General features: G+C 34.9%; 3 protein-coding genes across 3 annotated transcripts; 1 reads left to right on the top strand and 2 right to left on the bottom strand.

Annotated features, from left to right (window-relative positions):
* Positions 1-180: 180 nt before the first annotated feature.
* On the top strand, positions 181-10,969 carry LOC132167504 (germin-like protein subfamily 1 member 11). Its single transcript, XM_059578499.1, has 3 exons — positions 181-307; positions 483-1,011; positions 10,314-10,969. Exons 1-3 carry the CDS (start codon positions 181-183, stop codon positions 10,360-10,362), a joined length of 705 nt encoding a protein of 234 aa, XP_059434482.1. The 3' UTR covers positions 10,363-10,969.
* On the bottom strand, positions 4,401-5,266 carry LOC132167373 (germin-like protein subfamily 1 member 13). Its single transcript, XM_059578325.1, has 2 exons — positions 5,122-5,266; positions 4,401-4,952 (listed from the first exon to the last, which is right to left on the bottom strand). The coding sequence occupies exons 1-2, from the start codon at positions 5,246-5,248 to the stop codon at positions 4,414-4,416; spliced, it is 666 nt and encodes a 221-aa protein (XP_059434308.1). The 5' UTR covers positions 5,249-5,266; the 3' UTR covers positions 4,401-4,413.
* A 2,747-nt stretch (positions 10,970-13,716) lies between the features above and the next one.
* Positions 13,717-15,341, bottom strand: LOC132169126 (germin-like protein subfamily 1 member 7). The gene is made up of 2 exons (XM_059580212.1): positions 15,254-15,341; positions 13,717-15,127 (listed from the first exon to the last, which is right to left on the bottom strand). The coding sequence occupies exons 1-2, from the start codon at positions 15,339-15,341 to the stop codon at positions 14,568-14,570; spliced, it is 648 nt and encodes a 215-aa protein (XP_059436195.1). The 3' UTR covers positions 13,717-14,567.
* Positions 15,342-16,487: the final 1,146 nt, after the last annotated feature.

The following is a 16,487-nucleotide window of genomic DNA, read 5'->3' as shown; positions in this document are numbered from 1 at the left end:
TAATAAAAAATCGTTAACTTACAAAGTGTTACAACCTTACAGGCTTCATCTAGTGAAAAACGTAGACCAGTTCATTCCTCTCGGCTATAAATAGACATGTTCCCATGCAACATATCTCACTCCTCAAAAAACCAAGAATTCAGAGAATACAGAAGAAAGGGATCATAAACCAGAAGAAGGATGAAAGGGTTTCCTAATTACCTTGTAGCTTTGGCACTCATGGCCTTGGCATGCTCCATTGCCTCTGCCTATGACCCTGCTCCTCTGCAAGACTTTTGTGTTGCAGCTAACTCTTCCACTGATGCTGGTATATGCACATTATTGTTGTTGTTATTATTGATGTTCTTTTGGAGCCATTTGAAGAGTCTGGATTGTTTTTTTCTCATCCTTATTGGGATCTACATATTAATGTCATTATGCTAGGAGGGATTACTTGAATACGTACGTATCTTGTGATACTAACCAACTTTTTTTGCATGCAGTATTTGTGAATGGAAAGTTCTGCAAGGATCCAAAGTTTGTCACTGCCAATGATTTCTTCTTTCAGGGGTTAAACATTCCTAGAAGCACTGCAAATCTACTCGGGTCAAATGTCACTATTTTGAATGTGGACGAAATCCCTGGCCTCAACACACTAGGCATATCCTTAGCTCGCTTAGACTTGGCACCATACGGCCTGATTCCACCCCACACTCACCCTCGTGCCTCCGAGATTCTAGTAGTCTTAGAGGGTACTCTGTATGTTGGCTTTATTACATCCAACCCTGATAACCGCTTCTTTAGTAAAATCCTAAACGTGGGAGACGTCTTTGTGTTCCCAATTGGTCTCATTCACTTTGAGTTTAATGTTGGAAAGAGTAATGCTGTTGCTTTTGTCGGTCTCAACAGCCAAAATCCTGGGCTCATCACCATAGCAAATAATGTTTTTGGAGCCAATCCTGCTATCAATCCAGATGTTCTCATCAAGGCTTTTCAATTGGACAAGAATGTGGTTGACTATCTACAGAAAAAGTTCGAGGGATAATAATTAGAGAACTATATGTTGTAGCCACAACGAACTGTTAGATGGTTTGAATAAAGTTTTCTATTTTTGGCTTGTTGTAACAATATATAATGATAATGAAATTACACGGTTGCTTAAGAACTCCTTGTGTTTTTTTCAACGTAGCATGCTTGGTATGTAAGGTAGAGCGACTAAACGATTGAATCCACCAAGTACGTGTTTCAAATATTACTTCTAACTTCTCTCTAACTCGAACAAAGAAAAGAAATTATGGAAAAGACAAGAAAATACCAAAAACTTTGGAATGGTAGTTAGTTCTAGGAAACCTTTAAATCTAAGCAACCATGAAAAATATATTATCTACCAACAGACATATTATCTAGCATATTAATACAAATACAACTAAGTAATGTGTTCGGATTGAATCATTTAAACTAGAGCATGTAGGGGTGAGCTAATTAAGGTTTTGAACCGAACTGAAAACCCCTCGAAATTGATCAGTATCTGATCATAGGTTTTGAATTTTGGTTCTGCGATTAAAAAATTAATAAATTATAGATGCCATTGAACAAGTGCTGATGGAGTGAAATCCATTAATTTAATTTGTTGTTAGTGCACTTGTGAATGTTGAGTTTTACATTGAAAAAGTAAAAAGGAAAAGAGTAGTTAATATACATAAGTGAACTCAAGCCCATAAGGTTAGTGTGGCATCCAAATATGTATATTAATGTACTTTTAGTTAAACTCTCAAACTGCTTTATCTCTCAACAAGTGGTATCAAAGCCATGATTAGCTTCGTGGGGACGGGTGTCTGAATGCGCATGGTTTGGAGTTGGTGTCTGCTTTCGGAACTCTTGACACGGGATACTGTTAGAAATGTACAAAAACTCACAACCGAGTGGTCAATGTGAAGAGATTCGCAAGTGAAGGGAAGATTGTTGTGAGCACACTTGTATGTGTTAAATCCTGCATTGATAAAGTATAAAGTAAAAATAAAAAAAAATTAAAAAAAAAAGTAGTTAATATAATTAAGCGGACCCAAGCACATAAGCTTAGGCTTTTGGGTTAAAGTGGTGTTCAAGTATGTATATTAACCGTTTATTTCCCCAACATAATTATATAAAAATCCCAAATTTTTCGACAATGACCTTAACCTTAGCCAACCTCATTTTGCTTCTCTCTCCCATTGTGCACCACGTTTCCTCTATTTTTTTTTTTTTTTAAAGAGTTGATAGAGTTTATATACATATGGTTTAGATTGCACTTAATCAACATAGAACACTTGGAATTGTAACATTAATTATCACTCTTTCAAATTCCACATCCATGACAGCTCACTTTATTCAGGCTAACCTGGTGGTGTGCCCATGCCATACATAATATTAAGACTTCTTAATCCAACTTATAGGTCGTTCCTTCGTGACTCGAACTTGTAACATAATTTCTTTTATGATACCAATTGTAACAAACTTTAGGTAGAACATATCATTCAAAATCGGCTTGGAAGAAAATGGTGTCCAAGAGCTAATATGCACATGGTTAATATTTCACTTAACCAAAGTGGACAATTGACGACGGGTAGAACTAAGATTATTGTGACAAAGTATGATAGCAGCAGAAACTAATAATTGAAAATTTAAAAGGAAATTCAAGAAGAGAGAAAATAACAAATAAGGGAGAAAAAGACCATAATTGCTCCAAATAAGCAAACATTAAAATAACTCTGAAAGACTGAAATTTAGTCGATAATTCAAAACTTGATTTACAATAATAATGACATGCATTTATATTGGCTAAGGTTTGAGCATTCTCCCACTAAAATACTTGTAGACAAAGAAATAATCTTCAACTATTTTGCATGATTCTTTTCACTCTTATACAGATCTTTATTTATACAATATTCTTCAAATATTATGCCCGATTCTTTCTACTTTTTTCTGGATCTTTTTTGTCAAGATATTCCAATGCCATTAATACAGTATCTAACAACTCAGTATCTTCCCTTGCATTAGCAATAATGGAGCTAGAAATGCCACCCCCCACCCCCGTGCTCCTTCCACTCAAAAATTTATGTAACTCATATATAACAATTACTTTGTTGCTTTATGCTTTGCGATGTAAGAGCTTTATACTCGTGATCCTTCTTCTATTAATGAGACTGGAATGATTTCCCTTCCCAACCTAAAACAGACAATAGGATCCTCTCCATTTCTAACGATGCAGATGATGCTATATGATATATACTATGGTAAAGCCATTTAAAAATTATAAATGGTATGTCATCATTTACACCATCATATGCAATAACATTAAATCATGACTACAAAACTCATCTTCATTTCAAGTAAAATTGCGAGAGTTCTTGCTCAAAAGAGACAAGCGCCCCCTATGTAGGGATTAATTATTATACACTTCTTCTCCTCTTCACATAAGACAACTTTTCAGGTAAGCCAATTTCAAAACTTTTCAATTAAAATGTTAGAAGGTGCCAAAGGAATCAAAAGCATATTTGGAATATCCTATCTAGTTCAAATAAACTGGCTAGAGGAGCCGGTTTTTTTAAACAAAAGGGCAAAATTGTCCAAAAAAATGTGAATCGACAATTTTACCTTTTTTTTAAAAAAAAAGAATCGAATCAAAAGCAAACTTAAAGTAATTTAGTCATTTTCAATAATTATGGATGGAAAAAATGCACATTGGACGCAGGGTGTTGTGTAGAGTTGATCAGAGAGGGCATATGACAGCTAGAACTTGAAATTTCGTAGATTAAGAGGACAAAAGGGAATTTGTCCTAATGTTAATTTATTGGTATAGTACATGTAGGACACATTGTCCTTAAGTATGAAACATATAGGACACATTTTCCAAATGTTAAAGTATTCGTATAGATATATATAGGAGATAGCTCGAAATTAAAATCTTCTATTCCAATATGGTTTTGTTTAATTTTCTAATCCTTTAAAGGGAAAGCTGCAGTTAATTAAGATAGAAAGAGTAGATTTCATTTCTGAACAAAAATCTTGAATTGGAGTTACATCTTTTGTTGTAAACGAGATACACCAGAAACATGAAATTGCATGAATTTACTGTTTATTTATTCCAATGCTTATTAATTTATTTTTTTAGAAAAGTTAGAAAGCGAAGGCCATGTGATCAAGAGAAGTTAGAAATACCATCCCAAACGTACGCTTTGTGGATTCAAAATTTTAGTAAGTTTAATCCTGCACTCACTCTACCTTAGTTACCATGCATGCTATGTCGAAAAAAAAAAAAAGGGAGAGATCGAGTACATAAGCAAACATTTTATTTCATTATAATTATATATTGCTAGGACATTACAACAAGGAAAGCACGACAAACTTTATTTAAACCATCAAACAGTTCATTGTACGTGGCTATTAGGTAGTTCTTTAATTGAACTGTTTCTCAAGATCGTCTATCACTTTCTTGTCCACTTGGAATGCCTTGGCGAGAACGTCCGGATTGATGGGGGGATCGGATCCAAAGACTGCATTTGCTATGACGATGAGCCCAGGATTCTGGCTACCAAAACCTGAAAAAGCAACAGCATTGGTCTTTCCTACATTAAACTGGAAGTGAATGAGACCAATTGGGAATACAAAGACGTCTCCCGCCTTCAGAATTTTGGTAAAGAGGCGGTTATTTGGGTTGGATGTGACGAAGCCAACGTACAGGGTCCCCTCTGCAACTAGTAGAATCTCTGTGGAACGAGGGTGAGTGTGAGGTGGATTTAGGCCGTATGGTGCATAGTCGATGTGAGCTAAGGATGTGCCAAGAGTGTTGAGGGCAGGTATTTGGTCTGCATTCAAAAGAGTGACATTCGACCCGAGTGCATTTTCAGTATTTCTAGGAATGTTTAGCCCCTGAAAGGAGAAATCATTAGCATTGGCAAGCTTTGGATCCTTACAGAACTTTCCACTCACAAACACTGCATACAAGAAATTTTGTTAATAGCACAAGACACTTGATAATAATGGTTTATAGCATGTGATGCAGAAATTAAAAAGGCCCATTTAAGTAATACCTCCTAGCATAATTAGATTGACATGTAGATCCAGATAAAAGCAAATAATAATAACAATACGAAGTGTGCATACCAGCATCAGTGGAAGTGTTAAGTGCAACACAAAAGTCTTGCAGGGGAGAAGGGTCAAAGGCAGAGGCAACCGAGCAAGCCAAAGCCATGAGTGCCAAAGCTACAAGGCAATTAGGAACCCCTTTCATTCTTCTTGTGGCTACGATTCTCAGCTTCTGTATTCTCTGAATTCTTGGTCTTGTGAGGAGTGAGAGATGTTGCATGGGAACATGTCTATTTATAGCCGGGAGTGAATGAAACATGTTTTTCTTCTTCGACAGACTAATTAATAACAACCTTACATAACCAACCTAACCACTAAGTAGGTGTAACAGTTGGTAGTTCTTTCACTAATTCGTATGGATATATGTTGACATTTAAGAATGCCTACCAACATCTTGTTTCTGCCATAAGCGGTAGAGAAAGGTAACTAGACATAGTTGAAGGACGACATTGGGTAGGGTTGGCACGTTTGTGAAGTCCTCTCAGCATGGATGGGAAACAACTTTCAAGGGTTTTGTTATCTTGTACAAGTAAAGTTCTCCCATGATCAATTACCAAGTACAAAGCATAAAACTTTTTAATTTGACTTTTTACATTTAACTTTAAAAAATAAATAACTTTCACTGGAATTTATTTATAAGAGTTAGATTTAACATTGAGTAAAGAGTTTGTTAAATTGTGTATTTTATAAGTTTTGTTCAAATTTGAGCGAAAATCTAAGAAGTAGAAAGTTGATAAGTCACGATTAGGTTGGTACTTTTTCATGACTATTTTGATGGTACCGATTGAAAATATGATAATTATTATTTTCATTGTAAATAGATATTGCGTAAGATTAAAATTGAAGTTGAACTTTGTTTCTCGTTAGCAGTACTTTTGAAAGTTGTACGGGCAAGGCTGCATGCCATGTATTTTGAAAGAATAATGCTATAACCTTTCGTACTATTTCCATTAATTACGTTTTTTTTTTTTTTTTTTTTTTTTTATGAAAAATATTAGGGATATCAAATCGTCTACTAAAAAATAGGTATCAAAATGATGTAGAACTAAATTATTCATCGGAGAAGATGAAAAAAATTAATTAAAAGAATGTTACAGGTACCAATGAATAAGCTTTACATCATTTTGATACTCACTACAAGCAATATGGTCTTTAGCGACCAAACAAATAGCGGCGACTCAAAAGTCGCCGCTATTGATGGGTCATTAGTGGCGACTTTTTTTAGTCGCCGCTAATGACACATCAATAGTGGCGACTTTTGAGTCGCCGCTAATAGTGGACGCTTAAAAGAAAAAAAAAAAATTATTTAGCAGCAACAACAATAGCGGCGACCAAAAGTCGCCGCTACTAACCATCATTAGCGGCGACACTAATGGGTTGCCGCTATTAAGAAACAATAGTGGCGACAGGGTCGCCGCTAATAATACTCCAAACAGCGGCCACCCAAAAGTCGCCGCTGATGAGTGTCAAGAGTCGCCGCTAATGTGTAGTCAATAGCGGCGACTTTACGGTCGCCGCTATTGACATAAGAAACAATTTAAAAAAAATAATTAAAAATTCAATAGTGGCGACCATGAAGTCGCCGCTATTAATGGGTCATTAGCGGCGACCTTTTGAGTTGCCGCTAATGACCCCTCAATAGCGGCAACTCCTGGGTCGCCGCTATTGACACGGGAAAAAGTAATTAAAAATTAAGCAGCGGCGACCCTAAAGTTGCCGCTGATGAGTGTCAACAGCGGCCACTCTCAAGAGTCGCCGCTAATGAGTAGTCAATAGCGACGACTTTGCAGTTGCCGCTATTGACATAACAAAAAATAAAAAAAAAATAATTAAAAAACTCAATAGCGGCGACTCCATAATGGGTCATTAGCGGCGACCTTTTGAGTCGCCGCTAATGACCCCTCAATAGCGGCACCTCTTGGGTCGCCGCTCTTAACATGTGAAAAAATAATTAAAAATTAAGCAGCGGCGACCCCAAAGTCGCCGCTGATGAGTGTCAAGAGTCGCCGCTATTGACATAAGAAAAAATTTTAAAAAATAATTAAAAAACTCAATAGCGGTGACTAAAGAAAGTCGCAGCTAATGACCCATTAATAGTGGCGACTTTTTAGTCGCCGCTATTTACCCCTGGAAAATATATATATATATATTGGGGCGATGCTATTGACCCTACATATATAATAGAAAAAATTATTTACCAAAAATTCACCTCCGATAATTTGTCATTATTTCTTTTATATTAATTATTGGTGAATTTTTTTCTATTTTCTATTCTTATTTTATATAAAAAAATCAATATTTATTTTTTTCTTTTAAAGAAAACAAATTCTCCTATTAATTATTATTGAAGTTTTCTATTTCTTATTCTTATTTTAACGTTTGATCGAACAATCGACCGATCTTGGTGAATTAATTCGATTGATTGTGATAGGATCAAATGTTGATCAAACATCCGATCGATCCAGGTGAATTAGTTCGATTGATCGTAATATGATCAAATGATCGATCAAACATCGATCCTAATGAATTAGTTCGATTGATAGTGATATGATCAAATGTTTGATCGAGCATCCAATCGATCTTGGTGAATTAATTCGATTGGTCGTGATAAGAACAAATTATTGATCGAACATCCGATTGATTCTAATGAATTAGTTCGATTGATCGTGATAGGATCAAATGTTCGGTCAAACATCCGATCGATCTAAATGAATTAGTTCGATTGATCGTAATATGTTTAAATAATCGATCAAACATCCGATCGATCCTAATGAATTAGTTCGATTGATCGTGATAGGATCAAATGTTCGATCAAACATCTGATCGATCCTAATGAATTAGTTCGATTGATCTTGATAGAATCAAATGTTCGATCAATCTTACTGAATTAGTTCGATTGATCTTGATAGAATCAAATGTTCGATCAATCTTACTGAATTAATTCGATTGATCTTGATATGATCAAATTATCGATCAAACATCCGATTGATCCTACTTAATTAATTCGATTGATCGTGATAGGATCAAATGATTGATCAAACATCCGATCGCTGCTAATGAATTAGTTAGATTGATCGTGATAGGATCAAATGATTGATCAGACATTCGATCGCTCCTAATGAATTAGTTAGATTGATCGTGATAGGATAAAATGAGCGCTCAAACATCCGATCGATCTAGGTAAATTAGTTCGATTGATCGTGATAGGATCAAACGATCGATCAAACATCTGATCGATCCTAAGGAATTAGTTCGATTGATCGTGATAGGATCAAATGATTGGTCAAACATCTGATCGATCCTTGTGAATTAGTTCGATTGATTGTGATAAGATCAAATGATCGATTAAACATCTGATCGATCCTTGTGAATTAATTCGATTGATCGTGATAAGATCAAATGATCGATTAAACATCCGATTGATCATAATGAATTAATTCGATTGATCGTGATAGGATTAAATGTTCGATCAAACATCTGATCGATCCTAGTGAATTAGTTTGATTGATTGTGATATGATCAATTGATAGATCAAACTGGATACAATTGATGGTTCAATCGAATATTCAATTGAACTGTAAGCTTTTTATATTATCTTAGTGCCTTAGTTATATTGATCTTGTATTATCTTTGGATTTTATATTATTTTATAATTAATTATAAGATAAATATCAACTTAATGATCTTTATAAAATTTTTAGTTAATATTATAATAATAAAAACATATTACAAGAGAAAAATTAAAAAAACAAACATCCGATCGATCCTAGTGAATTAGTTCGATTGATCGTGATATGATCAATTGATAGATCAAACTGGATACAATTGAATGTTCAATGGAACATTCAATTGAACTGTAAGCTTTTTATATTATCTTAGTGCCTTAGTTATATTGATCTTGTATTATCTTGGGATTTTATATTATTTTATAATTAATTATAAGATAAATATCAACTTAATGATCTTTATAATAAAAAATTATTAAACAGAAATTTTTAGTTAATCTTATAATAATAAAAACATATGACAAGAGAAAATTTTTTTTAAAAAAAACAGAAATAAATAAATAAAAATTAAAAAATTGTAAGTATAATTTTTTTTTTTAAAAAAATTCCCCAAATAGTGGCAACATATGGGGTGGCCGCTATTTGAGATCAATAGCGGCGACTTATAGTCGCCGCTATTGATTGGGCAAAATAAAATTAGCGCCATCTCTGAAATTGGCGCTAATTTCTGCAATTTTGAGTCCATTTTTTATGTTTTCTGTAAATTTCAAACCATTTTATTTGACCCAAATCCCTAACCCGTAACCCCAAAGTCCCACCCCCCTCATCACTCTCTCACTCCGACGCCGCGCACGTTTCTCTCTCCGGCAGTATTTCACAAGGTATCTGGTGAGCAACTGCAATTTAAACTGACCGGCAAGATTTTGGCCGACATAAATCAAGCTTCCCTGAATGAGTTTGTCATTGTGTTGGATTATTTTTTTTCCAGAAATTGAAACTTGTTTCTCTGTTGATAATTTGCAGGTTTGACTGTCGTTTTCACAGTGCGGGGCAGCTCTCCACATGCCTCCCCCTTATTCAATTGTTATTCAGGTAAGATGATGAACATTCTGCTTGCTAATAATTTATTTAAACTGATTATTAAGAATAAAGACAAAATTTTGCTTCTTATATGGGGTTTGTTATTGAACTTAATTAATGTTGGTTAATGTAAACACAGGAGTCAGAAAAGGGTTGGGACTTTTTTGAAAATTTTCAATAAAAATGGCATAATAGTATTTCCATGTCGTTTTTGCTATTTATTTGAGGAAAAAATTGATAGCAGTCTTAGATTTAAAACGTGCATAAACCCAATTTACAAAATCCAAAAAAGCACAAGAGGGGTTTTGGAATATTTTCCATTAATTTTTATTGATTTATTTTGGTTTATCTTCTATATCTGCTTGAAAGCTTCGCTTCCTCTTAAACTAAACTAAGCTTTGAATTTGTTTTGTTTTAACACTCCCGGAATTGTGTATGCTTCATTAAATCTAAAGCATTTTGCATTGAAGAACTATTTATGAATTTCTGTTTTGCAGCTTATGTATGTCATTTTCTGGTCGCTTGTTTTTCTTATGCTGCACGTAATATGAGCTTATACATTGGCATAAGAACCCTGAAGATCTAAAGAACAGGCATTTCTAATATCCTTACAAATAGATGTAGGTTATTTCTTTCTAATATCCTTTCTGCTGGGGATCGATCAGAAAGTTAGAAATGTGCCAATTACCACTATAGTACTAGAAGTTCTAATTTAGATGCTCTACTTGTCCAAACAGCCAAATGATACTATACAGGCTATTTTATTGCTAATTTCTACCATTCATTTAAACCATCATACCATATGGCATCTTCAGTTTTCTTCCACCTTCATGGCGGTCACTGTATGCAATTCCATGCTTGTAGCTTTCTGAATGCATGAAGAGAAACTCTATGTTAACTCAATTTGGGGAGTGTTTTTTGTTTGACAAAGTTTTCTAATGTGAAAACTATATTTGTGTTTTGGTTGTTTGTTAATGTTTTTGTTTGGAGAAGGGAAAACAAAAATTTTAACAAATAGAGCCATGATTTTAGAGCACAACAACCTAAATCTTTTGTTTGCGTTATTGGGGTGGCCATACTATTTCCATAGTCGTGAAGGTGGTTCGACTATTCTCAAAATATGAGGGTGGCCGAACCACCTCAAAGGCCGTTTGGTGGTTCGAACACCCATTCTGCATTTTTATACCATGTAGGGCAATGTATAACTCTGCATTTTTAATATGGACAGGATTACCATCTTTTTATTTATTTCTTTATTAGTTTTCCCTAATCTCTGTCTTTTTGTGAATATGTGGTTCTTTATATATCTCTTTCCTTTTCCTTTTTTTTTTTTTTTAAAAAAAAAAATAAAATTCTGTGTATATAATTGCAGATACCATCTTTGGATCTCGTGCATCTTCTGGCAGGAACCTTCTTCAAGCTAGAAAAGGTTTGACTTACTATGCATTGCTGGGTTTGACTTACTATGCATTGCTGTGAGTGTGAGATCTGATAGCTCAAAGTTTCAAACATTGGTTTTATGCCCATTCTTTCAAGTTTTCAATTAGGTCTAGTTGGATGATAAAGATGCATCAAATTGTGTGGCGTGCTAGCTGATTTATTTCTAGAGGCTTATGGATTTGCATTTTCAGGCATTGCCCTTTGTAACCATTACTACTAATTTTTGCCTTTCAGATTCCCTTCCTATTATTATTACCCTTTTTTTTTTTTTTTTGTGGGTTTTGAGGATTTTCTTTTCTGTTTTTAGAAAAAAAGCATTACGGAAATGGTATTGAGAAATTAATTGAATTAAAGCCTAGCGACTAAGGTTTTGACTTTGTGCATGATTATACTGAGTTTAATTAGTCATATCTCTGATCCATTCCGGCCATATGGCCATGGGTTGTCTATATACCCATATGATGATAGAATAGCCAACTGGTTTCTGATGTGCATATATCTAATTCCTCTATAGCCAACCAAAAATTCTGCAAAGAGCCCTTGCTTTGTTACTTGATGAGAGGTGCCGTATTTGATGGAGAACATTGCTATGGAAGTTCATTTGTTTGCAATCTTTTGAATGTTTTTGTTTTCTCTTCTCAAAAGAATAGTTATTTCAAACCTATTGTCACTCACCTGTTGGTGGAAGTACTGTGAAATGTAGCGAGCGGGAGGCTTGCATGGAGTTATAAGGATGAGTAGAATGTGAATTGGAGTGTTTGGTTTTTGATTATATTTGTTTGTTGGTTTGCGTTTGTGACCTCATTAATCATATAAGTTTGTGTTTGTGTTTGATTGTGGTAATTAAGGCCGAGAATCTTTTTTTTGTCTTAAGTTATTTGTTTCAGGAAAAAAGAATTGCTTTTAGTCTTAGTTAATTCTTTTTATTTTTTATTTTTTTTTATTTTTGTTTTAGTTTGTTCATGTGATTGTTTGTTTCAGATCAGTGAGCTAGACCCAGCTTATAGTTAGATCTAACAACTAGTTTGACACCCCAAGAAGCGATTGTGTGTTGTTTGTTTGCTAGCTTTGTGATGAAAACTGGTATGAGGTGTCTGTCTTTTATGAGCTTTTTACTTGTGTTTTTTTACATGTATATTAGATTCCCTTTTGTCTTTCTTTCTCGGCCAAAGATTTCTCTCAACTTCTGTAAAGGTTGTAGAGATGTTCCACCGTTATGTGAGTTGCTCTTATTTTTATAAGAATTTGCAAGCATGTAAATAGCAAATACTAGAAGCATTTGAATAAAAGATAGTGTTATTCCTTTGCTTGATGAGATGAAGTCTTTTATTTTTTTTTGGACATAGTTTGTGCTCATAGTTTTTTTTTTTGGGTGGTTTAGTTTGATTGACTTGGCATGAGTTTACTTTTGATTATAACTTTATTGTCCGGACGTCCCCAACATGTCATTATTTTGTGTTATTGTTTCCCTCTTTCCCTTTTTGTTTCATGATAAGAAGTGAATCCTTGAATCCACTTGTCCTTCCATATGCAATGCTTGCACCAACTTGTTTTAATGGTTTAGCTATTATTCCTTTGCTTGATGAGATGAAGTCTTTTATTTTTTTTTGGACATAGTTTGTTCATAGGTGAGGACTAACCCTTCAATATATGTAAGGTTTGTTGCTTTTAGGGTCCACAATTCAAAGGCAAGCCTTGGATTGGGTGGTTTAGTTTGATTGACTTGGCATGAGTTTACTTTTGATTATAACCTTATTGTCCGGACGTCCCCAACATGTCATTATTTTGTGTTATTGTTTCTCTCTTTCACTTTTTGTTTCTTGATAAGAAGTGAATCCTTGAATCCACTTGTCCTTCCATATGCAATGCTTGCACCAACTTGTTTTAATGGTTTAGCTATTATTTCTTTGCTTGATGAGATGAAGTCCTTTATTTTTTTTGGACATAGTTTGTGCTCATAGGTGAGGACTCAAACCCTTCAATATATGTAAGGTTTGTTGCTCTTGGGGTCCACAATTCAAAGGCAAGCCTTGGATTGGGTGGTTTAATTTGATTGACTTGGCATGAGTTTACTTTTGATTATAACCTTATTGTTCGGACGTCCCCAACATGTCATTATTTTGTGTTATTGTTTCCCTCACTTTTTGTTTCATGATAAGAAGTGAATCCTTGAATCCACTTGTCCTTTCATACATATGCAATGCTTGCACCAATTAACTTTAGTTATCTCTAGCGATTTGACTATAAATAGGCTTGATGTAATTCTCATAACTGCTATATAACAACATCTATTATAAGCAGGCTTTTTTTTTTTTTTTTTTTTAAAAAAAAAATTATCATTAGGTCGCCGCTAATGATTTTTTTTCCTTACGATTATCAATAGCGGCGACCAAGATGTCGCCGCTACTGATGTCAATATCAATAGCGGCGACGTTATGGTCGCTGCTACTATCCATCAATAGCGACGACCTAGAAGGTCGCTGCTACTGACTGTCAATAGTGGCGACCTTATAGTCGCCGCTACTGACTGTCAATAGTGGCGACTTTATGGTCGCTGCTACTGTCCATCAATAGCGGCGACTTTTTTGTCACCTCTATTTAAAAACATCAGTAGCGGCGACATTCTTGTCGCCGCTATTGACCATCATCAGCGGCGACAAACGGCCCATTTTAACTTTTTTTTGCGGCAACAAGAAAAAGTCATTAGCGACGACTAAAAGTCGCCGCTATTGACCCCTCAATAGCGGCGACCCCAAATGTCGCCGCTATAGATCATCAGTGGCGGATTAATACCAGCAACTGAATAGCGGCCAAGGGTCGCCGCTATTGATCAATAGCGGCGACTTTGGGTCGCCGCTAATGAGCAAATTTCTTGTAGTGACTCTTAACATTTCTTTTATTTTTTATTATTTATTTATGGGAATTGTGCCATGCATTAAGAAAACCACGTCAGATTCTATAAAAATTTGTGGTGTTACACACACCCAACTTCCTTTAAATTAAACCAAATTAGAAAGCGATACTTGGGCCCACCGGTGCGATCAAATATCTCGACATTAATAAGGATTAATAATCTAATTCGATTCAATTGGATGAATGAGTAACTTAATTTGTATATATCAAACGAGCAAAATTCTTAACATAATTACACGTCAGCCAATATGCTAAATGAACCCTAAACAAGAATAAAGCTGAACCAAACTGCAAACATCTACAGAACCAACTAAAGCTCCACACAACCAAAAACATCAGTGTCTGCATGCAACAACATGATACATGCAGAAAAACAGAACAAAACATGCTACCAAAAAGAAATGAAAGTGCATGTACATAAGAAATCATTTCATTTAATTATAATTACTAACACTATGTTACAACAAGCAAAACAAGGCAAACTTTTTATATGAACCATTCATCGTTACTATTACAAATGTTTCTCTAAATGTTGTTGGAAGAAAACTGTTTTTGAAGATAGTTAACCACATTCTTGTCCAATTGGAAGGCTTTGGTCAGAACGTCAGCATTGATGAGAGGATTAGATCCAAATATTGTGTCTGCTATGGTAATACGACCTGGATTCTGGCTACCAAGACCGGAAAAGGCAAGAGCTTCAGTACTTCCTAGATTGAACTGGAAGTGAATGAGACCAATTGGGAACACGAACACGTCTCCCGTATTTAAAACCTTTGTGAAGAAGCGGTTATTTGGGTTGGATGTAACAAAGCCAACATACAAGGTACCCTTTACGACTACAAAAATCTCAGTGGCATGAGGATGAATATGGGGAGGATTCAAGCCATTTGGTGCGAAGTCAATGCGAGCCAAGGATACCCCTAATGTATTAAGGCCTTGTATTTTGTCCACAGTCAAAAGAGTGACATTCGACCCTTGTTGATTTGCAGTACTTCTAGGAGTGTTTAGCCCTTGAAAGAAGAAATCATCGGCGGTGACAAGCTTTGGGTCCTTGCAGAACTTTCCATTCACAAATACTGCACAAAGAAAAGTTTGTTAATATCACAAGACCTTACATAATAATGGTTTATATATAATTACATTGATTTGTAGATCCCTAGGATATTGCGAAAAAACAATCAAGAAGAAGAAGAAGAAGAATGTGTATATACCAGCATCAGTGGAAGAGTTAGCTGCAACACAAAAGTCTTGCAGAGGAGCCGGGTCATAGGCAGAGGCAATGGAGCATGCCATAGCCATGAGTGCCAAAGCTAAAAGGTAATTAGGAAACCGTTTCATCCTTATTCTGGTTTATAATCTCTTTCTTCTGTATTCTGTGAATTCTTGGTTTTGTGAGGAGTGAGAGATGAAGCATGGGAACATGTGTATTTATAGCCAGGAGTGAATGAACCGGTCTACGTTTTTCAATAGATGGAGCCTCTAAGACTTGGTAAGCCATCGATTTTTTATTAGCGGGTGAACCGGCCGCTACTTAAATTAATGGAAGAGTGCAGTTCTATTAATGTTGCTTTCTTCAATCCACAAACACCTTTTATAAGAAAAAATATGGTTTAAACTAAAATATAATTAAGAACCACAAATCCTTGTCGTTTTGATAAATTACAGGAAAGTCTTCCAATAACACCATGATAAATTCCTCCAAACGACCAGGTTTGGGACAGAAATATAAATTAAAATCTTCTGTCATGATGCTCCATACGCGGAATGTTTTTTAGACTTTTGGTTTAATTAATTTTTATTTGATGAATATTGATGATCAGTCATACACCCTGTTATATGTCATTAAAAAATTTAAGATATTTCAGCCTTTTTTGTTGTTTGTATTGTGATTGTGTTCTGTTTTATATATATATATATATAGATATATATATGTTACTGTTGCTGCCTGCCGGTGTTAATTAATCTGTTCTACGCGCAAACACTCGGTCAATTAATTCATAATGTTTCGATTAAGAATTATTTTGTTTATAAAATTTAGAAGTTCTTATATAGTTTAATGATTTATATTTAAAAATACAATTGACCCATTAATTAAGGAACATACTTTATTAACAATTGATGTGTTCAGCATCTTCCTGAGAATCATCCTAAAATTGTATTATAATTTATTGTTCCCCGTGTGAGTATATCAACGGCTAATCTGCGTTTATCTCTCTCTTTTTGACCTTAAGACCTAATGTGACCATACAAATTTATTTGTAGATTAAAGAACAGCCAACTACAATAGTTACTTTTTTTTGGGTAATTACCTTTTCTCCCCATCAACTACAATGCATTGTCACTTTGCCTCATGAACTCACAACACTACTGCCCTACCTTAGCTATCAAACTACCATTTTGTGCCCAAAACCTCATTTTCGTCAGTCAAAGGTATTAACTCGGACG

The sequence above is a fragment of the Corylus avellana genome, chromosome ca1 (assembly GCF_901000735.1).
Source record: "Corylus avellana chromosome ca1, CavTom2PMs-1.0".
In the NCBI taxonomy this organism is placed as follows: Eukaryota; Viridiplantae; Streptophyta; class Magnoliopsida; order Fagales; family Betulaceae; genus Corylus; species Corylus avellana.
This window is presented reverse-complemented; position numbering and strand designations above follow the sequence as displayed.